General features: G+C 32.5%; 1 protein-coding gene across 1 annotated transcript; it reads right to left on the bottom strand.

Annotated features, from left to right (window-relative positions):
- Positions 1-1,139: 1,139 nt before the first annotated feature.
- LOC140048888 (tyrosine-protein kinase HTK16-like) lies at positions 1,140-25,715 on the bottom strand. Its single transcript, XM_072093693.1, has 11 exons — positions 24,991-25,715; positions 16,133-16,340; positions 13,362-13,605; positions 12,025-12,230; positions 9,845-10,063; positions 9,030-9,159; positions 7,687-7,904; positions 7,391-7,576; positions 7,051-7,142; positions 6,513-6,639; positions 1,140-4,740 (listed from the first exon to the last, which is right to left on the bottom strand). The coding sequence occupies exons 1-11, from the start codon at positions 25,527-25,529 to the stop codon at positions 4,588-4,590; spliced, it is 2,322 nt and encodes a 773-aa protein (XP_071949794.1). The 5' UTR covers positions 25,530-25,715; the 3' UTR covers positions 1,140-4,587.
- Between the last annotated feature and the right edge of the window lie 211 nt (positions 25,716-25,926).

Below are 25,926 nucleotides of genomic sequence, written 5' to 3' on the forward strand. Positions count from 1 at the left end.
GAAATTACGTTATACGAGCACGTCAAAAGTGACAGGCTACGCACGTGTAAATTAAAAAAATATAAAAGTTTTTACACATTTCAACATTTTTAAACATGTTCAGTAATTTCGGTCAGTATAGTTCACTATGTCGGTCGGTCGGTCTGTCGGTCCGGTATCACTATGCATTGTAGCACGCGACTTAATGGCTGTTGGCCTTGTTTAAAAACAATGAAAAATAAACGGTGTGGTTAAAAATGTTATCAGATGACTAAATATAGGTAATATTACTTGAATTTTACGTTTCAAGTATTTTTATTCAACTTCAGAGTTTTATTTATTATCCACCGTACATCCACCATCTTTTTTCACCTTCTAGGGAGTCACTAGACATGTTATTACACTAGGTAAAACTACCTAACTACTGAACAAAGTCTTCCTGGTTTTTATAGCAGAATTTTGCCAATTTTTGTATTTGACCATTTTAAGGGAAATTCATGTTTTTTCGTCTTGATTTCTATTAAAAATATTTGATTTATGTACAATTACCCAGATATTATATTTAAAATGCATGCCTGTAGCTGAGCTTTAAAGCGGTGATATACTCAATAATTACACATTCGAACTCGACCATACTAAGCATTGATATCAATAGCCCCGACGTTTTACTCACTGAGACAAACTGTGAAATCATTCTGTTCATTCAAGGAATAGGCTAGGTGTAATTTATTAAAACTTCAACGACGCGATCATTCGATACGGTTAACTAAATACTGTTTTTTTTAGGAGGTTGCGTAGTTTATACAGTGACGTAACATGGTCGCTGAGACGTCAAATTACTGATATTTTTTTAACTTTTTTAGTGTCTGTTTATCCTTAAAATTCATTCGTGTGTGGCCCATCAATAAACATCAGTGTGCTGTGTTAATTTTCTTACATGAATTGCCCACCTCATTGCATACCATCTATATGTAACTTATAGAGGTATACACGTATATAGAACCTACTCAAATTGTTTAAAATAAATTTAAATCACATGTAATTATAATCCTTTGTTGCAATCAATGCAACAACATTTAATATAAATTTGTGAATGTATAGTACATTCATTATACCTGTACAGAAGGAGACTCTGATTAACAAGCACAAATAGCAGAAACTAAAAGAAAGCTGTAATGTTTATTGGTTACAAAATAATAATTATTTAAAAAAACTATTAAAGCAATAATAAGCACTATTGGTTTGGGAATAAATGTAAGATGTTAAGGCATACAGTACATCATCACCTAATTTTGACAAAGACGGTTAAGCTAATTCAAGAAGCATTGATAAAAGTACCACTCAATCAATAATAAGCATTTTACATGTAAATGTGGGATTCAACAAGGACACTATAATTTGAGCATTTGGTATACAATGCATACACAGCTAGCAATGATTCGATCATTTACAGACATTGAAATCTTTTTTCAATATTAATACAGTATATATGTTTTAATATGAAAAAGCACTTTTATAGTATTATTATAATTATTATTATTATATTAAAGCTCCATTAAGATGACTGTACCTTTACTACCTTTGTCTATAAAAAAAACCCAATACACTATAGATTGCTAACAAAAAATATAAAGGTAAAACTAATAAAAAATTGTGCAATAACAACATTTTTTATAATAATATACACAAAATTGTAATTTAAAAAATGTTTATACAGATAAGTTATCAAGTTAAACATGTTTTTTGATAAATGGTAGACTCTGCCTACCAAATGGTACTTAAAGGCACCCTCTCTAATATTACTAGCATTATGAATATTACTAACAAATGACATTGAATCAATGCAAAATGTATTAAACCTACTAGCTTTTTCTGCAAATTTCGAATTATCATTTTACATAAATTCAGGATAAAAAATTACATTTTTTACACTAAAAAATACCAATTATATTGGAGAGAAATTATTTCTCTTCTATACCATTCAAAATGCATATAAAAATTCAATATTCTATAATACCTTAAATGTTTAAAAGTTCTTGTCATGGAATAAATTATTGCTATTTAATTTCTCATTGATTGATTGATTGATTGTTTAATTAATCTTTTTATTTTGGCCCAATCTTTGGTTCGTAGAAAAAAAAACATGATTTTGTATACATTTACAAATTTTAGTGAGTGCGTAAGTGAGTGAGTACAATATTTATCCAATGTGCACAATTTTGCCTTGTTTGTGATTGACTTATGAGAATGATACATACAATAGTACCTTTATCCTCATCCAATAAAATACCAGGTACTGTATGAATAAATAAATTCCTGAAAAGAGACATAGTTCTTCAAGAATTATACAATGAAATTGTGATGAGTAGGTTTAAAAACAAAATTTATGAAACAAATTGGAAAACTGGATCAGTGGGTATTTTTTTTCTTCTTATTTTTTAAAAGATGATTTTGTGTTTAATTTAAATAGACACATCCATGCAATTTAACTAAAAACTTCAATGAAAGTCGACTAAATCAAAAATGGAAAAGAGAAAATGGGAGACTCAATGTACGGCATGATACAGAAAACCTATGATTAGATGCAACACATATTACTCTAGACATCTCTGACACAACTTGTAAAAAAGTGCTAATTTTAGATAAATTGTTAATAAATACAATACTGTATATGCCGTTTTTTTTCTCGCAAAGGTAAACATTCGCGAAAACATTGACATTTACTAAAACTGCCTCCGATTGAAAGGGGAAAACACAGAAGCAAATTTACACACGCTTACATATTGTCTCTACCGCCATAAAAGGGTCATTCTTCAGTAAGTGTCTAATTTCAGGTTTATAAAAAATCGATTTTAAAATTTGCATTTTTTAAATTTTAAAAGTTTATTCAGATAAATGAACATGTATTACATGGCAAGCGTATGTTTGGCGCAATCTTTATTTTATATATTTCGTATTTTATTCGTATTTATAAATACATGGTTCTATGTTACTGTCATTTCCGTCACATTTATGGAATATACAAAGATAGAAAAAATAACGGTTTAGGATTTATAAAATTATTTCCATTATTAATTCTTTGATACTATATATTATTTTTGTCTCTATTAATCAAAAAATGATTGTTTTAACATTTATTAGTATGATGTTATACGTTCAAAACCATTTACTATTCCAAAAAATAATAATTTTCAGAAAATAGTATGACTGTCACTGATGTTTTACAAAATTAACTAATATTACTATCCATTGACATAGTAGAAGAATATTGTTTATATTTCAATATACCACATAATTGCGTTCATTACTTAAATATTTTAGGATTTAAAAGGATAAAATATCCATGTGACGGAGATGAAACCGTGACGGATACGACAAACTTAAAAAATCATGTGATGGAGATGACTTTAAGATATGATTTGATAATGTTTATTGACCAGAGTCACATAGATATACAATGTAATAACATAATAAAGATATACAAAACAAAATATACAACAAAAAAAGGCCCTGGCAATAACAAAAAGTCATATCCGTCACGGGCCGTCATCTCCGTCACAACGAAACATTGGGAAATGTGACGGAACTAACCGTGACGGAGATGATGTATTTAGCATTGGACAGCCTAGGATCACATTGTAGGCATGTCTGACAGCGGACACGGATTGCATACTTCTAGATACCGTGAATGACTTGTACCTCCAGTTGAAAAAAACCAGAAATTATAATTATTATTATAATTATAATTATTTTAAAATAAAAATGAGTTCTATACCGTTCGGATATGACATTCAATAAAGGTACGCAACTGTAATTTTTCTAAAACCTCGTTTTATTAGCTATTTTCCTCTTTTATTGAAAATGATGTGCGGCTAGTTTTATTTCAATATCTTCGCATGTTTACAACGCAGTCAATTTTTTTTCTCCGCCATTCATTAAACTGTAGACGGCACATTTAAATTATGTGACGGAAATGACACAAAACTGCGGGACAAGCTTCTTTTTCCAAACAAAAACTTTAAAGTTTGAGATTTAATGTATGTAGAGATGTATTTCGAAGAATATAATCGCATGAAATCATGATTAACTAACTTTTTACAATATTTTCGATAACAAAATTCCTGTTATCAAATATATACGGCGATCATAAAATTGAAGATGCATACGATCGGGACATGAGGTTTTAGGGGGTTGCCTGAAACATTTTTATAAAAATTAACAATATCAATGTAATTATCTTTGGTTTATGTAATTAATTATATTTACAATAATGTTGATTATGATTTAAGTCAAGAATTTTTATTTTTTATTGTTGAATTTTCAGTCTCTATCCCACCAAAGTATCGGGACACGAATTTAGACACTTACTGAAGAATGACCCATAAACATCTTCAAATTATGAACATGTGTTCAAATTATGAATGCATGTTCAAATTATGAACACGAAAATATCAACTGAATGGTAAATCGCGAACAATTCTGTAAGCAAGAATTGTGGCATAGTAACCAATTTATGAACAATTCTGGAACAATGAGCGAGATCCTATCTACTATGAGTATACGGAGAAAGTTTACCAAGTGCGTGTTACCTGATTTAGCTAATTTATATTACTGTGACTTAAGAAACATTTCACACAAGGTTTCAAATGTTGGTCTTGATTCTTTCCTGTATTCCCAGCATTTCAGCATCACTTCATAAACCCATTGTGGACACATCTCTGGCTTTTCTAACCGGTTACCATCTTCAATGAATTTAATTACCTGAGAAGTGAAAGCAAAATGAATGCAAAGTATGTAGAAGACTAAACATTGAAAACCATTTTCTCTCTTTCAACTGTAATATAATTACTAGATTTAATTCGTCACTATGATGAATTATAGGTTATATGCATTGATTTAAATAAAGATAATTGATTTTTAAAAGATATATTGATTGATTGATTTTCTCAGAATCTTTAATTATTTATAATATATGATAGGACCTTGCTAACGCGAACACTATAGCCGGTATCACAATCCGATCAAAGATCCATATGCGTATAATGTCATAAACTACATTTGTTGTTACATAATAATAAAGACATAAGTTAATTTTTATCTAGATTTCATTATAAATCATGTGTATAATCTATACACTAAGAAATAAATTTGAACAAACAATACGGATAATAAAAAAAAAATCTTATTTCGTTTCCCAAGGTGAGACTCGATCTCGGTACCTTGAATGCCATAGACACGAGCACAGACCACCGAGCCGTACACAACTGACTAAAAGTTGTAGAAAAATTCCTCCGTGTATTTACTATGCAGTAACCACTTTGATGCAAATAGATTATTACATACCGAAATGAATTATAATTTTTTACTATGATGACATCTTTAAAATGTATACAAATGATGCACTGTCAAACTACATACTTTTAACTTTAATATATGAATTTTTGAAGGAAGAAAGTTAATGTTAAGTTTGTTATTTTGGCCTAAGAAAATGTCATAATTTGTTTGATTGTCAAAATTATTTTTTTTAAATTTAATATGCAATTAATGATGACTTAATCAACTTTTGTTCTCTTTATTTGATAATAAATCATACATATGATACATACACTTCAAGAAAATGAAATAAAAAATAGGTGTTCCCCTGCATTCTGACGATATATATTAATTTTAAAATTTAGCATATTTTCACCATTTTGTTAACTTATACGTGCGTAGCCAGTCACTTTTGACGTGCTCGTATAACGCAATTTCGAGTTGAAACCTGAATCAAATATGATGATATTATTAAAGAAAGATTGTAAAACAGAAATCAGGCAAAAAGAGTGCGCATTAACGTTTAACGCGCAGTGCGCGTGCAAAAATCTGCGCACTCATGGCAATTTTTTAAACGCTTAAAATTGCCTGAAACGTACTCTAATTTCATCGAAAATAAATTTGGACAATTTTGAACATTTTAAGCGCGCGTACGCAAGCGTTATATGCGCTGCGCACGTAATTTTATTGCCATATGATGAAATATGACCTGAAATTTATGAGTACCAAATTTTGTTTAATTGTGATTCATGCTTGTGAAGATATGATTACAAACGTGATTTCGTAAAATCGCGCGTAGACCGCGTAATTTTTGATTACGCATCGTGAAAATATAACCACATCGATTCCTGGCCATGAGGAATATACTCTGAAAACTTGACTTAGCTAGATTAAACTGATGCCAAGATAATGCACGGACAAAATAGTGCTAAGGAAAGAATAAATAAATAAATAAATAAATAAAGAAATAAATAAAGATTTTGACAGAATCAAGAGGTTATATGCATATCATGCATATAACCTAAAAGCCAGCCGTTTTCCCCTCTATTTCGAGGGGGCTCATCGGACCCACCCGAACCCCATCTGGATCCGCAATGCATGCGTGTGCAGTAATAACTAGGGACATCTCAAATCAAAAACATGCGTCTCATCGGTGTCTTTCCGAGATTTCACAGGGTTGTTACATTTTACAGATGTGAAAAGGGTATTAGATAACTTACATCAGCTCCCATTTTTTCTCCATATGGTTGATCTCCCATACTGTACATCTCCCACAATGTAACACCAAAACTCCACACATCAGATGCATGAGAAAATTGTCCATAATAGATGGACTCTGGAGCATACCTACATATTATAAAAACAGTATTTTAGCTTTTTGATTATTATTTAGGTTACTAAAGTTTACAACAACCATATTTCCCCCCTCCAGCATTCAAAAGTGTATTTAAAAGTTAATAAAAAAGAGGTAAAGATGGGCTTTTTTTGCATGCAATAGACCTTTATAAAATAATATTTAAATACTTTATTATTTGACGTTGAATATTTCTTTTATGTGAACAAAAAGTATTATTAAGAAGTATTCATGAAGGTAAATTTTCCTAATGAAGTGTTTTATGTTGAATTCAATTTGTCTATGAAATAAAGTATGACAGTAAGAAGAAAAAATCACTTTTTTTTTGTTATCTTATTTTTTATATAAAAAAAAAAGAAAAAAAGATGAATTTAAAATACAATAGAGTAGTAATGAAAACAAACCATTTAACAGGCCATCGACCACCAGTCGTTGCTCTATAATAATCACTCTCAGGCTTTGTTGCCCTGGACAATCCAAAATCACTGATCTTGGCCTAAAATGTTAATCATGTAAAACACATTAGAATAAAAGTTTGGATTCAACTCCATACTTTTTCAACAGGAGTCATGGTCAGTACATCTATGGAAAGCTACTACAGTTAATCAAAATACAGCAATAGGAGTATTAACTCATTTGCCTCCTGATATCACTTAAAGGTATAGTAAAAGAGAATGTTATGTATCAAACCAGAACCCATTTAGATGACCTATGGTATTCTGATACTGTTTTAGTAACAATTACCTGATCCTTTGTTGACAATAGAATGTTTCTTGCTGCCAAATCACGATGTACAAACTTTTTTGATTCTAAATAGAGTGAGCCTTGAGAAATCTGCCATGCCCACCTCTTTAAATCTTTTTCAGAAACTTCATTTGCATGATCTATTAAATAGTCCAATAGTGATCCCATGGGCACAAGTTCCTGAACCTATAATATAACATTTTGCAACAAAATTTACCAGAATCTTAGAAATGTTATCAAGTTAAGATCAATTCTATCAGTATATTTAAGTTTAAGTAATACAAAGGAAAACTGACCAGCATCATTGGTGGGCCCATAACTACACCCAGTAGTTTCACAATACATGGATGATTCAAATCACACATAACCTCTGCCTCTCGAAGAAATTCTTTTTGTCCTGTGGTGATGTGCTCTGCATGAAGTGTTTTCAGGGCTACCTTATGCTTTTTACCATGTTTATCTTTCATAATACCTTCTAATACAGATCCAAATTCTCCTTGTCCTAGCTCACGACCTTTAACCAGAAAACAATACAATTATATATTATATCCATGGTACTTTATTGGTCACATGCCATGTATTTTCTGAAATTTGTTCTATGGTGATAATCAACATCAAGCGGATGCATCCACGATAAAGTTCACAATGCCACGCCACATTTCTTTGTTCATCATTTTATTTGGTAGGTCATTAATAAGTTGGTTGGTATCTCTTAATATGATAATGTTGGAGATGACAAAAAAGGAAAAAAGAAAGAAGAATAATAAAGAAAAAAAAAAGATGATCCAATAACAAGAAGTTATCTGCATATCTAATGAATTTGAAAATAACAAAAATGTGGTTAACAACCGTTATTTTTCCACGGATTTCACCCATCGGTTTTTAAACCGATTAATACAGTCGGTATCTGTTTATTACTAGAAAACCCTATTCCCAAATGGAACCGTCCAACAACATCGTGCCATGTGCTCACAGAAGATGCTAGCCTACATGGCTTCATCGCTCTATGCAACAAGCACAAGATGCGAAATAGAAACAGGGAATAGACAATGGGGCCAAGTTTTTAAGGCCTAGCTTTTTTACGGCCGAATTTTGATGAGTAGAAGAGAATATTTAGTAGGTTATAGGCCGATTTTATATCGGTGTTTATAGGTTTATTATTTAGGCGTGGGGCCTATAGTAAAGTTTAGATCTAAAACTAAAACTTTTACCTGTCTACGCTGCTTATGACATATGGTGTATAATAGCTGAAATTTATGTAACCTCATTTTTCCGAATATTTTCAATTATGGACAGCAGCCATATTTCATTTAAGTTTTACTGTACCTACAGCAGAGCAGTTCTCCACCCCACTTCAATAGTTTAATACCTTCCCAGTACAATCCCGGACATTTTGACACTCCCTCCTTAATGGTGATTCAACTATAGTTTAAAACCTCCTAGTAATAATTATTATTATTAATAATATTACCCATTTAAAAAATAAAGTACTGTGTATTAGCAAAAGGTTTAAAAATTTGGCCAAAATAAAAAAAAATGTACTATTTCTAGTATACAAAATGTGTACTGTATTTTATTTTATTTCCTTGTATTGGTTAAAAAACCAGAATTTGTATTTTTTTTATAGAAAATTACTAACCTTGAACAATATTTTTGATATCAATAATATTTAAGTTGTCTTGTTTCTCCTCATTTGATGTCTTTGAATTTTTTTTCTTTTTACCAAATAATGAGAAGACTTTAGTTGGTGATGTGTTAACGGGTCCTTTCTGGAAAAAAACACATGTTTTAATTTCATTGCACATTAAATTGTTCTTGGGTTTATTTCTATTTATGATGAATTAATTTTTAACATATTGCTTTTTTTAAATTATTTATTTCGGTAATTTTTACAGAGCAACATATCAACCTAAGGTTAAAGGTTGTGTCTCATTCAAATTACAAGCAACACTTATAACGTGTGAAGAACAATACTTTTTAACCAACTGTTATTATAAATATATCTTAATTTGCATAAATATATAAACGTGCGTAAACTTTCTAAGCCACTAGAATAAATTATTCTTGTTTAGTAATCTGACAAAAGGGGATAATACAAATATAACAGTGAGTAAGCCCCAAATCTTTTCAAACAATTCACTGTGTTTCCTGCAAACTGCACTATTTTGCAAACTTTAAGTATTTCATTTAACTATAGACTGTTTTAAAAATATAGTACTATACAGTAACTAATTAAACACTTAACTAACTTAAAACTTAACTAACTTGTTGGGCATTCTGACAAAAGGGGATAGTACAAATATAATAGTGAGTAATCTCCAAATCTTTTCACTCTGTTTCCAGCAAACTGCACTAATGCAAGTATTTTATTTAATTTCCCTGTTACTGCCATTTGACTATAGACTGTTTCAAAACTATAGTACTATACAGTAATTAATTAAAAACTTAACAAACCTGTTGTTGGGCATTCTGATGAGCACCAACTGCCATGTCAGGCGGTCTTGGTCCCAGAGCAGGGGGGGCATCTCTATGGTTGTCAAGAGGTACCACTGTTGATGGTTTACAAGGAACTGTAAGCTTGCAAGGTAGACCATCCTCATATTTCTGATAGTGATCAACGAGGTATTCTAAAGAGCTGAAAAATGGTCCATCATCTATATGGAACCCATCAACCTTTAGTAACAAGTAACAAACAATAAAAAATTAAAAAAAAAAAAAACATAAAAAAACACAAAAGTATTTGAATGCATACACTTTATTTTTGTTTATTTTGATTTTATACATGACATACATTTTATTTGTATTTATTTGTTATTGAAATCTGTACAATCAGGCCTGTATACCCCTCATTGAAATGGATATTATAGAATATATATATAAACCAGTTCCCATGTAAGGTTTGCAATAAATTATAATTAAATTTCCATCTAAAAATTGTGACAATTTGTAAAAGATACTAGATTTGAACTCGTCACAGCTAGAAAATACTGTATATATCTACATACAGTGTAGCATAGTTAAAATTACTGTACCCACCTTTTATTCAAATTTTTAACATAACATCATCAACATTAAACATGAAGATAACAGTTTCGGAAGATAATTGTTTTGGCATCAACATATTAAAATGTTGAAGAAATTCTGATACATAGAATCGAGATGCGCGCTCTTATAAATGTGATGAACTATGACGCAAAAGATGAAAATCCTAGTTTTTTACTGGCCATATGATTTCACAACATCCGATTGGCAAAATGTTTACATGAATTCGTATCTACAATTCAATAGCTTCATCATCATGAGTATCACTTTTTATTCTATAACAGATTGATATTTACTGTAAAGATGAAAATCTACGGTATTCAATTTTTGATGTGATGACGTCATCCAAATTAAATGAGTTGTAACTCGAAAGATAAATGATTACCCTAGACAATATTAAAAACTGGGGGAAAATGGAATACGAATAAGTGAGATGCGTACTATTAAATGCGATGAGCTTTGACGACAGAGACAAAAATCCATTTTTTTTTCAAGTGGCCCTACAATGATATCAGTGTCAAGCAACACAGTTACATGAATTCATATCTACAACTACAGTAATTAGCTTTCAAAATAAGTTGAAAAAAATGGTGGGTCAAAGGTCTTCCTGAAGCGCATAGATTTAAAATAGGCATATTTTTTCATAAATTTGCATTCAATTTGCAATTTTTAAGTGCACGGTTTTTGAAGTTTAATGTGCTTCTTTTTTTTTTACCATATTTATTGAGGGTGATCCATCCAGCAATTGCTGAGATCATTAGGGACCCTCATAGGTTCACAAGACAAACATACACAAGATGCTCTACATAAACAAAGTCTTATTACAAGTCTTTGGGAGTGGAGTTGTAATTTTGTGTAATATGTGACAGGACTTGAACCTAGGACCCTTGGAGTGGTAGCCAAGCATCATAACAACCAAGCCACAACTCCACTCCTCTAAAAAATATGGAACGCTTCACAATTTTGCGTGTCATCCTTCATTATTATCATTATTCTGCAATTAAAATTCATAAAAATGAATGAAATCTATCACAGAAGGTATGAAGAACAAAAATCAATTGCAAAAACGGCCTTTCTATGCTATATTACGAGCTGTGCGCATGTGTGAATTTTTAAAATTGTGAAATTCTCAAAATGTCCTGAAACGTATAGAAAATTGATTAGAAATTAATGTTGCGCATTTAAAAAAATGTTAAATGTCGTGCCATTTTGAATCCACAGAAAGTTGACTCTTGATATGAATTACATTTTCAAATGATTTGGTTTTTACTCTATGATCAATAATTTAAATTCATGAAATCGCGCGCAACTCGTTTTTAAAAAATAGGAGGTGCACAACTTTACGTAAATATGTTGACAAAGTTACGAAATGTTATGTTTACACGTTTTAGAGAAAAGCAACGCACAAAAATAGGGTGGAAAGAAAGAAGAATAATACAGAAAAAAAAGTTGATGATGATCTCATACAATCACATGGAGTTATCCGCCATGGTGTGGATAACTAATAAACATTTAAAATGAAAAGAAAATCAAAGTGAAAAAAGAGGGCAACCATTGAAAGACAGAGCATGTGATATGGGCACCTACTTTACCTTTGTTTCAATTTCAAAATTATAATATAAGCCTCCTGCAACCATTGTTAGAACATATGTGTCAGGTTTATGCGTACTGGTGCGAACAAGAAATGATCCATGACCACCACCATTCATGGTAATTTGTTGAATCGCATATCCACGATCTTTGACCCCATGAAACCATTCTGTGTAGCTTGTTTTTGGTGGTGGAGGTACGAACCTCACTGAAACAAAAGAACAGTTTTAATTATTGTTTTGTCTTCATTAAATTTTTTTTTTTATTGATATTCTGTTTAATAATTTAAAGATGTATTGTCCCCCTGAGAAAAAACATTTCTACAAAATTGTTGTTGAGTATGCCATTTTAATGTCACAAAACTTTAACCAAATTTTGATAAAAAACTATTTTTTGGCTACGGAAGTGATTAAATTGATTAAAACTACAAAATAACATATTTAAAGTATGATTTAATTAATCTTTTTTTTTCATGTTTTTGGGGGACAATAAATTATTTCTTTCTTTATTATCAATTATTTTAGTTTAACCCTCAGTAGTACTGTAAACATTTTGAGTAATGTAAAATATTCTGAAATGCTCTATTTAATCATAAATCAGGGCCTATCGGTATTAAATACATAACTGTTTTGAGGATATATATTATGATTGGATTTAGTTATTTTTCTGTAGTTGATTTAGTTTATCAATCAATTAATTACCGTAAAACCTCGAAAAGAAGCCCATGGGCTTCTTCTTTTTTTAGTGCTCTTGGGTGGGCTTCTTTTCGAGATGGGCTTCTTTTCGAGATGGGCTTCTTTTCGAGAGTACTTTTGCAAACTGTAGAGGGGGGCTTCTTTTCGAAATGAATGCTGAATGCTTTGAATTTCTACTACAATAATGTGACTTTTGAGACATTTTTTCAACCATGAAAATATGTTTAATATACCAATTAAAAAACAATATAAAAAGCAAAAAAAAAGTCCTATGATTCACCGTCAAATACAATAATTTCGTCATCATCTCAATACAGTATTGAGTAGTCTATCTCGAAATGAAGCCCATACTATCTTGAAAAGAAGCCCAGGGGGCTTCATTTCGAGATGGGCTTCTTTTCGAGAGTACATTTGCAAACTGTAGAGAGGGGCTTCTTTTCGAGATGGGCTTCTTTTCGAGGTTTAAGCCCATGGGCTTCTTTTCGAGGTTTTACGGTATATCCGCAATCAAACAATCAACTTTTATTTCAGCCTACTGATGTACAGAACAAAAATATAATTTTAAACTAAACTATAGTACTGTGCATTTTCCGGGGTAGGGGCGTTACTCCCTAAGGTAGTGATCCCCTATTTCAAAAACTTACAAAGTAATTCCGATGTATTAGTATTTGAGTATCGCACTGCAATATTGTATGGCGTGTCTTCATCTGCATTTCTTGGGTATCGAGGCACACCCATATTTAGTAATTGGTTGACACATTCCGAGTGGCCTCGTTGTGCTGCTGTATGTAGTGGTACCCAACCTGTTGTATGATGGCGGGCTGTCGGATCAGCACCCCTCTCAACCAGAAGTTGGCAAATTAAAGGAAAATTGTTCATGCAAGCGTGCTAAAGAAAATAATACAAAAAAAAGAAAAATCTTTTTTTCATTTAAAGAGTAGTTCCATGTATAAAATTACAAAATATTATATAATATAAATAATAACACATTTTAAATAGGAAGGTGATTGTTTATTTTATACTTACCAATCGTCTCGTTTTGAGATTGTCCTACCTTTCATATACCCCTTTCACACCAAAACTCCGGAGTGTCTCCGGAGACACCCCGGGGTTTATGACCATTCAAAACGTCGAGAAACTCCGGAGATACCCCTTTCACACCAACCTAGCAACTCCGGGGTTTATAAAATAAAATTGTAAATGTCGCCCTCTATTTTGTTTGTTTACATAGCGACGATCATTAGAATCATTTTAATTAATAATATGTTTAATTTAATAATTACTTTCAAAAGTCTCAGAAGTAATATTTTATTGATACTACTTGTTATTTTCTAGACCCGCTATATATTTTTTACAAATATTTAAAGTATTTTGAAATAAAACTAAAGCAATGAGTGATCGTGTGAGGATGACCTTTTGACCAGAAACACTCCGGAGTTTGATGTTGGTACCTTTCACACCAAAACTCCGGGGTGTCTCCGGAGAATGTTCAGCTGTTTAACCCCGCAGTTTTAAACTCCGGAGTTGCTTGATTTTACCTTTCACACCAAACAGCGGGACGTCAACTCCGGGGTGTCTCCGGAGTGTCTCCTGAGTTTTGCTTTTGGTGTGAAAGGGGTAAAAGTGATTAAAATCACATTTTGCAAAAACACATGCGTTAACACACATTTAAATAAGTGGGCATTACCCCTTAAGGTGTAGTACTGTAGTGACCCACATACCCCAACATTCCAGTTACCATTTTTTCAAATCACTATTTGAAGGGAAATGCATTCAAATTAATTGGTTTAATAAAACTATAAAACATTTATGCAAGTATTTAATATATCATCACCACTTATATCAATCGCAAAAATACAGTACAATGCTGAGTCACAGAGGCCATGTCATCACATCTATGGCTGACACAGTACTGTAGCTGACATGTGCATCCGACTGGGCCTCTCTCTAGTAGATATACCATATACTGTATATGTAGTAGTGTATAGAGTTTAACAAGTAAAAAATCAATAAAATGGTGCTGTAATTTTAAGGACCCGGTATTGTCAATAAACACTTTCTGACATTCTAAAAAAACCTAAAGTGTAAAATTTGAACCTTACAGGGTTATTTTTAACCAAGTTAAATGTAATAGAAACTATCAATAAAAATTACAATGGAATAGCGTATTTGTACGTGTACTAACACAAAGAAAGTGATAAAAATACAAATATATTTTGTATAATGCCATGTAGTAGTGTGTGCCAGAATAAAATGAAAGCAAAACTAAATCAAAGATTGAAATTAAAATTAGATTTGAAGGCCAATGAGCAAATTAAGAATGAATACCATACAGTAGGCCTAAATTAAAATTATTATTTAACAATAGTAATAATCTTATGGGAGTTTAATTGAAATTTGATAATAAACATGAAACTATTAATAGAGAAGTTGATACAAAATATGAAACATTTGTCAATTAAAGGATATAAGGATATTTCTATTGCACAAAATCGCTTTTGTTCAGAAACTATATTTGTCTGAGAATAATTTTTATGAATCAAAGTATTGTACTCAAGAGAATAGATAGGAAATACATAATACTGATGAGTAAATTTAAGCTTTACATCCCATTTGAACTACAACTGTATGCAAAAACTAAATAGAATTAATAATTATTGATATTACAAAAAAATAAGCCTATTTTTTTAATTAAATGATAAACAATGATGGTAATGAGTATGAATTTATGATCCACATACTTATGGATCAGATGTTTTTATTTGATGACCCAAACTTAATTTGTTTTATATGTCGCATATAACAATTTCAACAAATATCAATGAATGTGCATGCAGGTTGCTCTGTGGTATACTGTTTGTAAATGCAAGTCTATGTGTAAGAAACTTAATTATGTTTTGCTTGATGCTGTTATAAAAGAAATTATTAAAACATTTTTTTAGTAGACACTACCTTTAAAATTAATGTACTAAATCATAGTTTCCATTACCGTGTGAAACTTTTGAGCTGATCCCCATTTCATATTCTAAAAACTGTAGAGGGTGAATTCACTTCGCTCGCTCTCCTCTAGGAAGTGTAGATGATGGTTTTTGGAAATGGTTAAAGGAAATTCTGGCCTGTACTTTTTCGGTCGGTTACCATTGAAATTTGGTTTAATTATGATACATGCTTGTGAAGATATAATTCCAAACAAGATTTTGTTAAATCGCGTGTAGACCACCGCGAAAAGATAATCACATCGATTCCTGGCCATAAGGAATATACTCTGAAAAATTGACGTGGCTACAGATGAAATTGATCTAAAGATAATTGACGGACAAAATAGTGCAACGAAAAGTATAAATAAATAAAGATTCTGACAGAATCAATAAGGTTATATGCATGATAATACATATAACCTAATAAAATTACTTACATGTAATGCTGTAACTCCACCACCATCTTTGGTATTAACATTAGCTTCATGATCTAGCAATAGCATAACCATTTCATAGTTTCCCTTGTCTACTGCTATCTGGAGAGCTGTATAGCCTGAACTGTTACGTGCATCTATGTACTTGGACACTAGGCTATGTTCACGTAATAACTCCCTCATCAGGTTCAAGTTGGATTCACTTGTTACTCTGGTATAAACAAAAATTTAATAAATTTGTACAAACTGGTGTACATAATTAAATGAAGTGTTTTAAAAAAACACATCTGGCTCGTGTGCACTTTAAAGAACCTTGTACTTCTTTCGGAAGAGTAGGGGGTTACTAACTCCGGTGTACTGGTTTATTCAGCCCCTGTCGTTGTGGACTGACGAACAGGGGCCGTTTGGTGGCAGCACTCGACACAAAGGGACCCTTAGGGGAGAAGAAAGTTGTGGTATGTGTTGTCCACACCATATAATAATACAACAGTCACCTCAGCAAAATCTAATTTTAACTTAGATTTCAAGGAATGGATTGGTGTTTTTAAATGAATACAAAAAATATGAAGCAACATTGATGACAAAATACCCATATATTCCAACTGGTCTGATTTTGGCAGGATTGTTGCCTTTTGATGCTGTGTCCAGTGTCCAACACTAAATACTCCCGCTTTTCAAAATATTTATGTAGGCTAAACCTTAGTATTGTATTTTCAAGTTTCTGAAGGCCGGCATTTAATTATTATGCACATGTCACAATACCTGTACTAAATGTGAAAAGTTGTGTGTTTTAGAAGGGTAATTCCCGGATTTTGTCAGAAAAAAAAAAAAAAGAAAACTGAGGTAGGAGTAGTATGATGTAGGACAGCAATTTTAACTGTACATTTATTGTATTGACATTTTTTAAAGAATCTGTGCAATTTTTGGGAACCCAGCATTTTGCGATACCTTTTTTGTCTTTTGAACGGTTAAAAATGTGAAAAATAAGTCGATTTCTAATAAATTTGAGCGGCCCGCTATAAATCCCAAAATTTCTTGCACGCGGATTGATATTTCATTTTTCTTCTGTGATTCACCTACTTTCAATCGTGAAGGCCAAAATAAATGGAAGAATCGTAACTTTTCAACGAAAATACCGGGTTTCCCCCAATTTGTATTACGGGTTCTGGCAAAAACAGAAAGACAATTAATGCAGGTCTGAAAATTATAATAATAAGTGGTCCAGAATTGGGACCGTTCTCCGGATTGCCTCCAAACTTGAGTGGTCCTTGACCACATATGTACTTTCATTTTGGTAAAGATCTTGTAATTACTTTTTGAGTAATTCTGCTAACAAACAAACTCATGCAATTGACTACATATACCTCTTTGGCGGAGGTAAATAAAGATTCTGACAGAATCAATAATAATAAATAAAATATGACTTTTGAAAGTCCTGGGGTTGGAATGTCTGTATACAACAATGTAATAATTATCATCAGAAGAAATGTTGATTGTGGAACATTGGGGTATTGCTAAACACCGCAAACCTAAAACAAAAACATAGTAAACCCCATCGAACCAACATAAAAGTTAGTGAATCATGTAGTGTACTACACAATTGTTTGCTATGTTTTTTTTTAGGTTTGCGGTGTTTAGCAATACCCGAACATTGGGGTGTGGCTATAATGTTGAGATCGGTGGATTATTTTTAAAAAGGTTTTAATTTTATCAAGTTAAGCTGGGCAGCATGAAATAGACACAAGACTTTAAAATTTCATTTTTTCCTGGTCAATCAGCCTAAAATGAATCATTTGCTCCGATATTTTAGTTGCAAATTTAAAACACATTACATGTTACATTGAAACATGTACATATTCTGAGATGTAGTTTAGGGGAAAGGATTCTGATTGTGTTATTTTCTCCAAAATATAAAGCATTTGTATGAATAAAAGCTTTTTCAGCCTAGATGCAATTGTATTGTTTTGAGGGAAGTTGCTTGAATATAAAAACTGAATGGTATTACACATGTTGGAAGAGAGTACGGTATTATGAATGATGACACAGTGTATGCATTTAATACCTTTATTTCCTGGTTAGGTAACTTTTTTTGTCTTTGAACGGTTAAAAATGTGAAAAATAAAGTCGATTGTAATAATTTTGAGCGGCACGCTATACATTCCAACATGCATTTCACCCGGATTGATATTTTATTTTTCTTCTGTGATTCACCTACTTTCAATCGTGAAGGCCAAAATAACTGGAAGAATCGTAACATTTCAGCGAAAATACCGGATTTCCCCCAATTTGTATGACAGATTCTGGCAAAAACATAAAGACAATTAATGCAGCAACTAGATAACATCAGGCTAGGCCTATAGCTAGCGTACAACGTTCGTATGTTATTATTTGTTTACCAGCAAGGTCCTACGAAACCAACCCTAGCTAGGCTAGGCCTAAAGACCATCCACGAGAGGATATTCATCACGAGCTACTTAGGCAGTGCATTGTTTCTCTCTTTTTAATCATAAATAATCTAAATATCACTATGTAATCTAAGACAAGAAATAACCTGGTTTTAACGTTTTTAAAGTAAGTAATATATATGCATTATTTTTTTACAAAACGTTAAAAATTGTAGGAATTGGTCTTTAACTTACGCATGCATAGCCGGTCACTTTTATCATGCTCGTATAATGTGGTTTTAAGTTGAAAATTGAATAAAATTTGATGAAATTGCTAAAGAAAGGTTGTAAAACAGAAAATAGTTTAACGCGCAGTGCACATGCAAAATTCTGTGAATTCATGGCAATAAATCACCTCAAACGTACTCCAATTTTATCGAAAATAAATTTTGACAATTTTGAAAATCGTAAGTGCTCGTACGCATGGGTTATATGCGCTACCCACATATTTATATATATATCAAATTTATGAGTACAAAATTTGGTTTAATTATAATACATGGTTGTGAAGATACGATTACAAACGTGATTTCGTAAACATTTTTATTGCGCACCATAAAATGATAACCACATCATCAGAAAGAGAACCTGACCTGGCCATAAGAAATATACTCTGAAAAGTTGACTTAGCTAGATATCAAGATAGTGCTAAAGGAAAGAATAAATAAACTAGAAAGCCACTCCGAGAATGCATACCTCCGCCTACTGTATAATTCTCCTACATAAGATTTCTAACGCCCGTATTCTTAAACCGGACTTTAGTCGTAGTTCGAAGTTCGACTTGAAAAAGTCGTAGTTCGAAGTTCGACTTGAAAAAGTCGTAGTTCGAGCTATTACTTCAAATTCGATTAAAAAACGAAGTAGTCAAAGTTTGCAGTTTGACTTAATGAAGTCGAGCTTTTCGTCGAGTTCCACACGTCTGGGTAACAAAGGCTATACATTGGCCAATGACAAGAGAGTATTTTGAGGAGCAGACGAAATTTTGCGCATTGATATCACTTTCCATTTCTTACAACACTTTTTACGCATCAGGACTATATACATGAAAAATAATTTTAATCGTTAATTATTAGAACAATATCAGTATTAATTTAACAGTGAAGTATATTTGATTAACAACAAATAAAATCTTCAAAATATATTTAGGAACCATGGCGGTACGGTAACTTTTATATTTTCTAGGCCCCCAACAAAGTATGATCGCGATGAACCACGCACTTCAAAGCGTGACAAGAAAGAGCTAGGCCCCCTAAACATTCCATCGCGTGGTGAATTGCCGCATCTCCCATTGTCGCTATGGCGTGACGTAGCTCAAGTCGGACTTGCGCGAAGAAAATAATGTAATTTGTATACAGTTGTAAATAAAGATGATTTTCATTATCATAACTTACTGTATACCAATGTATATTTAATTAAGCTAATATAAATATAGATATTTCATTCTTCAATATCTGGCCAATATAACAACTCAATGACTGTTACGTTTTTTATAAACATCGTTTAAAAACCATTTAGTCGACCATTTAGCCTGCCCCCTCCAGGACTAAAACAATCGATCAAAATCCGTCTCGATTTAGTCGAGGTTGGCCTGATTTAGTTGGTGATTTAGTTGAAGTTCGGTTTATGAATTAAAATGATGTCATTTTTTTAGTTTTAGCTCGAACTACGACTAAAGTCCGGTTTAAGTTACGCTCGCGTAAGACCTAATAAAATATGTCCCACTTGTGAACATCCTGGTTCCATTTTTTCCTGGTCAATCAGCCTAAAAAGAATCATTTAATATATAGCATTTTAGTTGCAAATTTGAAACAGATAGGGTGCAGTAGCCTACTGCTACATATTCTGAGATATAGTTTAGGGAAAGGATTCTTATTGTGTTATTTTCTCCAAAATATAAAGCATTTGTATGAATAAAAGCTTTTTCAGCCTAGATGCAATTGTATTGTTTTGAGGAAGTTGCTTGAATATAAAAACTGAATGGAATTACACATGTTGGAATAGAGTATTGTTATGATGACACAGTGTATGCATTTAATACCTTTATTTCCTGGTTAGATAAATTACACTACTAGAAAAGCACTAATCTAATTTCAGTCTGTTCAAGTACTTCCCATGAATGTTATGCTATCCTATTTATAATGTAGTGATAGCATAAGGTGACATTACAGGACACATATTTCCATTTTGTCAAATGATGTCATCAAATTGATAATAGATCCAAAAATGTTTATTTATTGTTTCAGCAGTTTTATTTGATTTACATGGAGAATATTTGCGAAGTTACACATTTTCGAACACGTTAAATCAGTAATTGAATGTAGGGTGATACCATTTTGCTAAATGCTCGTTTCATTTATTTATTCGACCAGCATAAAATCAATACAATATGATTATATCAGGGGCAGCCAAAGAAAAATACATCGCTATCTCAAATGAGTCAGTTACCCCTCATAAAATTTACAACTTTCATAAAAATTGCTAGATGTAAAGTTTATGTGTGTATTCCAGGTTTTTACAGCTAATGATAAAAAATTATCTTTAATAAATAAATACGTTATGAATTAATGAATTTTTTGATAAAGTTTTTTTTGTGTCATCTCTTGCTTTCCTTTGATGTATTTTTCTAAATATTATAACACCCTCTCAGTTTGGAAATGATTTCATAAAAAGGTATATCTGCATTATGCAATGCCAACATCGCTCTCTTCGAATTGTTCTGAGTACACTCAAAACACTTTGTATAGTCACTGGAGTAGATGTTTGAAAATCATATCCCATCAATGTAGCCAAGTATTGTAGTGTTGCTTTGAAAATACTGTATGATGTGATGAAAACGGAAGTGAAAGTAACTTTTATTATACATTTTTTTTCTAAATTTATTAATTAAATAATAAATTAAAATAAAGAAAATTAGGAGGAAGGTCCATGACTTCTTATTTCAGTTTCTGTTTTCCATACTTACTAAAATTAGCCAATTACAACTGTCAATGTCTTAATCTACAAGTTCACTAACAAAAATAGACACATTAATATTATTAAAAGGCAAAAGTGTCAATGAGGAAGGAACATGTAATTATCAAGTCTACAGTTACATTATTTTAATATTAATACAGGATTAATATGTCAAGTTTTAGTTGTGAAGATATTGCCAGGTTACAAGTAAATTGGCTAATTCAAATTATGTTGTTTAATCAGTGCTATTGCCTAAATTGTTTGGCTAAGAATGTGGTTGTCCTTTGAGAAATTGATTAATTACAGTAAATGTTGAATTGAAGCAAAGTATTTTTACTACACCAACATAAACATTTTGATTACTAAAATAAAGATCATTAGATATATATATATATATATATATATATATATTACATTAAGACAAATGTCGCACAAACTCTTTTATAATTAATTAAAAAACACTTTCCAATGTGAAAGTAAAGCCTGGTTTCCATAAAATCGCTACACGACAGAGCGTAGCGATTCTATGGAAACGCTAGAATTTATCGGGGATCTAGTACGCGAGCGCTAAATATTCTTTGGTACGCTTATACGATTCATCGCCGACAAAATCGGCAAAGTTGAACATGGTTGAACTTTGCCGATTTGACTGCGATGAATTGAGGAGCCTTCCCGATTGCGTCGGCGACATCTGCGCATGTAGCGATTTTTAATGGAAACGCTGTAGCGATTTTAATGGAAACCAGGCTTAAGCTATAGTTGTATGCCATGTGTAAAAAATGTAATTAACAAGCATAACCATAATGTACTGAACCCCCACACAGAACAAGAAATTGCGTGCAATTGCCGCAACAAACCCGAATGCCCCCTAAATGGTTCATGCCTCGCATCTGAAATTGTCTGCTAAGACATATATCGGTATGACGGATGGGCAGTTTAAGACTAGGTTTAACAATCATAAGAAATCTTTCGAAAAAGAAACGTACAGTAAAGAATCCGAGCTCTCAAAGTACGTATGGTCTTTGAAAAGTACCGATGTGATGTTTACAATTAAATGGAAAGTAATTAAATATTCCTCCACTAAGAACGCCGCCTATGGGCGTTGTAGTCTTTGTCTCGATGAAAAGCTGTGTATTTTAAATGCAAACAAAACAAATTTGTTAAACGAAAGGTCTGAACTGATTTCAAAATGTCGCCATAACAAGAAATACTACCTACCACCTGACTGAAGCCTTATAACATCTCGAGATACGGTATTGTTCAGTCAATCTGAAGATCGTTTAATGTAAAACACTGTGTAATAGACATCTGTGTTCCATCTACTTTATAAATATATATATATATATATAATTTGAAACGATAAAGATGAGGAAATCTGTAAGAATGAGAAGAAGTTTCCCCAACCGAGACTCGAACTCGGACTGTCTGTATGGTATTGTTCATACCCGATTGGATAGCGACTCTTTAACATTCTCGGCATGGTACGGCGGAACAGCATTAGTCCCTCAGTTGAACGAACTCTGTATATCACCGGGCGGTTTAGAATTAATGTTATTTGCTTGATGTATATATTATATACTCTTGCACTGATGAAGGGCTAGTGTTGCCCGAAAGCTCTGCTTACTCTTCTGGCTGTTTTACTTATCGTTTTGATTTAGCTTTTCGCTTTTTTTTTTGTATCTCCATTGAGATCCAGCCACTGATACCCACAGCATTGTCATTTTTTCAGTAATTTGCCTTTAGATTTATATATATATATATATATTTTGTTGTTGAATAACTTATTTTAATTTCACATCGTTATTTGATCGAAAAAAAAATTATTTACCTGAAAAACTGCCAATGAGTTTTTGTTTTGTTTATTTTGTTATTTTATTTAAGTGATAAACATTAACATTTTGTTGGGTTTTTTTTCTTCTATGGTTCAGTGAAAACTTAACTAGAACCTGCAATAAAATTTCTCTGTAAATAAACAGGGTGGTTGCAGGACTATATTAAGGGGGTTGCACAAAGAGTTCAGGGCTGTAGACTCGGTATTTGAGCCCATGGTGGGGTCTGTGGCGAGGCGCATTTGTTAAAAGAAACCCCTAGCTAGGTGGCCAGAAATGGTACTCTTGCATATAAAATTCATGATAAATGGCAAATCTAGTTCGCCAGAAATGTAATTCTATAGTGCGCTAGTAAACAGCAATATGATTGTAGCCTATTTTCAATACAATCGTAGCCGAATAAAACACACATAACTAACAATGATAATATTTTTTGTGTTCAATGTGAATCATTTAATGCAAATTTATCAATTAATTGTGACGTCACACACATTTTTTAACAAAATTGTTAACTAGCTACGGGGTTGGAATGTCTGCTTTATTAATATTTCTTTGCACATTACAACATGATTGAACAGATGGGTTGAAATATCCTTAATATAACTTCAGTGTATTGCACACAGACGCAGGCCCATAACCAGGAGGTTTTTATGGTTCGGGCGAACCACACTTTACAGCAAACCCCACTTGACCGACTGCGAACCCCCATCACAGACATGCCCAATACATCCAACTCATCTCCAGTCTGAAAATCCTCCAAATACATGCCGCACAGTACAAAAGGTTATTCGTAAATTGAATTGGATACCTCATACCTTCTTCCCTGTATGAGCGTATGTCGAGGAATACGTGTATGTACATTTCTGAAAGTTGCAAATGAATTCAAAGTACATCACCAGACATCCGTGTACATATTGTTTAGATCACTGGCAGTCAGCATGCATAAAGAATATAGCCTTCCGGCGTACATAAAAAATTGGAACCTACTGTATTTATGTATGGCTATGAAGTACAGTGTATCTTCATCATCATCATCATAGAGGATTATAGTGAATATCAATATATTACACTATAATATCTATGTACTGTAGTTTACATTATAGCATCCTATTATTTTTGTCTAGGCCACCAGCCGCTATGTATTCAACTGTATCAATACCTATTTACATTGATATATTTAATTTCATCAACAAATTGCTGTAATTAATATAGATAGAGTTATAATAAGCATTGAATTTGCTTTCTCGGGGCTTTAGGCATACCATTGCATTGAACTTGAACGCAAAACAAAATACCGAATGATTAAACAATTAGCGGTTTCGCACAGAGGACGCGCATCTAACATACTGTACGGCAACTAAAAATGTTATCGTCCTTTAAATAGTCCATGTGTGTGAGGAGGGAAAAAATTTGACAGTTTTGCTCATTTTAGTAGCATACATGTACTACAAAGAGTGTCTTTTCCGGCTAATTAGAGATGCATTTATCATGAACTTTTATGTGCGAGAGTACTATTTCTGGCCATCTAGGTGTGCCATTTAATCAAATTTGTTTGCCTCACGCCCAAAATAATAAGTGTCCGACCCCCCTCCCCCCAGCCCCCCCAGATCATGTAATGGTTTTTCACATTACTTACTTGTGAAGTGGTGTATCCTTTCCATTTTTCATTGTTGTTGGCGGGGGTAGTTCACCTTTACAGAACGCCCCAAGATGAGTAGGTAATCCATCTGATGATTCTTTATAATGAGAAATTAAGTTCTCCAGTCCTGCAAATGGTGGTCCACTCTCAATTTGGTAAAAGAAGTCACCGCAGCAATGAATCTGAAAATGCTGAGGTTGGCCTGATTTCACTAGAGAAAGGACGTAGTCTCCCGGAACACTAGTACTTTCCCGAACCAAAAACAAACCATCCGTGTTGCCATTTTCGAACAAAATATGGACTGCCGTTTCTCGTGATATTTTGCCATGATACCATTGCAGGTTTTTGCCGTATTCTAACGTTCGTCCATGTTCTTGTGCTAAATATTCTCTTAAAGATAGATTTCTGAGTACTTCGCTTAATGTTATGTTGTCTGTAGCCGGTTGTTGTTTTACTTCCGGGTTGTCCTGACTAAAATGACAGGCCTGAAGTCTCTGTCTACTCGTTCTGTTAAAACCACCAGCAGACGTAGTCATGTTTTGGAATCTAAACCTACGTTAACTTAGTGTCTTCTAAAAAGCACCTAAATAATAAAAGGCAGTGTAGAAAACCATAAATATGTACAGAAATAATGTTCTTCCACTACCATCAACCACAGAGTTGTTATTATTCGGAGCTAAGCCTCCGTCTTGCTAGTTTTAGTACCACTTAACTCGCGTCGAGTTGACGGAACTTGTTTTTATATTATCTGAAAATAAGTTCCTACTGTATTCCTAAAATTAACCGGAATCGCGTCAATTTCGTTCGAATGGCGGCGCTATTCTAAAAATGAAGACAATGGACAAATATTATATTTTTTACTCATGTTTGATTAAAATAATGTTTGTGCATATTTCTTACTTATTAATATTTGTTGTGGGTATAATGTGATAA

Source organism: Antedon mediterranea, chromosome 5, assembly GCF_964355755.1.
Source record: "Antedon mediterranea chromosome 5, ecAntMedi1.1, whole genome shotgun sequence".
NCBI classification, from domain to species: Eukaryota; Metazoa; Echinodermata; class Crinoidea; order Comatulida; family Antedonidae; genus Antedon; species Antedon mediterranea.

What these genes read in the sequence shown, in the direction of transcription:
- LOC140048888 (XM_072093693.1), bottom strand. Translation starts at nt 25,529, where the DNA reads ATGACTACGTCTGCTGGTGGTTTTAACAGAACGAGTAGACAGAGACTT. An exon ending in AAGGATACACCACTTCACAA is followed by an intron (nt 16,341 to 24,990) that starts GTAAGTAATGTG and finishes TGTTTATACCAG; the next exon opens with AGTAACAAGTGAATCCAACT. An exon ending in TATTGTCAACAAAGGATCAG is followed by an intron (nt 7,143 to 7,390) that starts GTAATTGTTACT and finishes TTAACATTTTAG; the next exon opens with GCCAAGATCAGTGATTTTGG.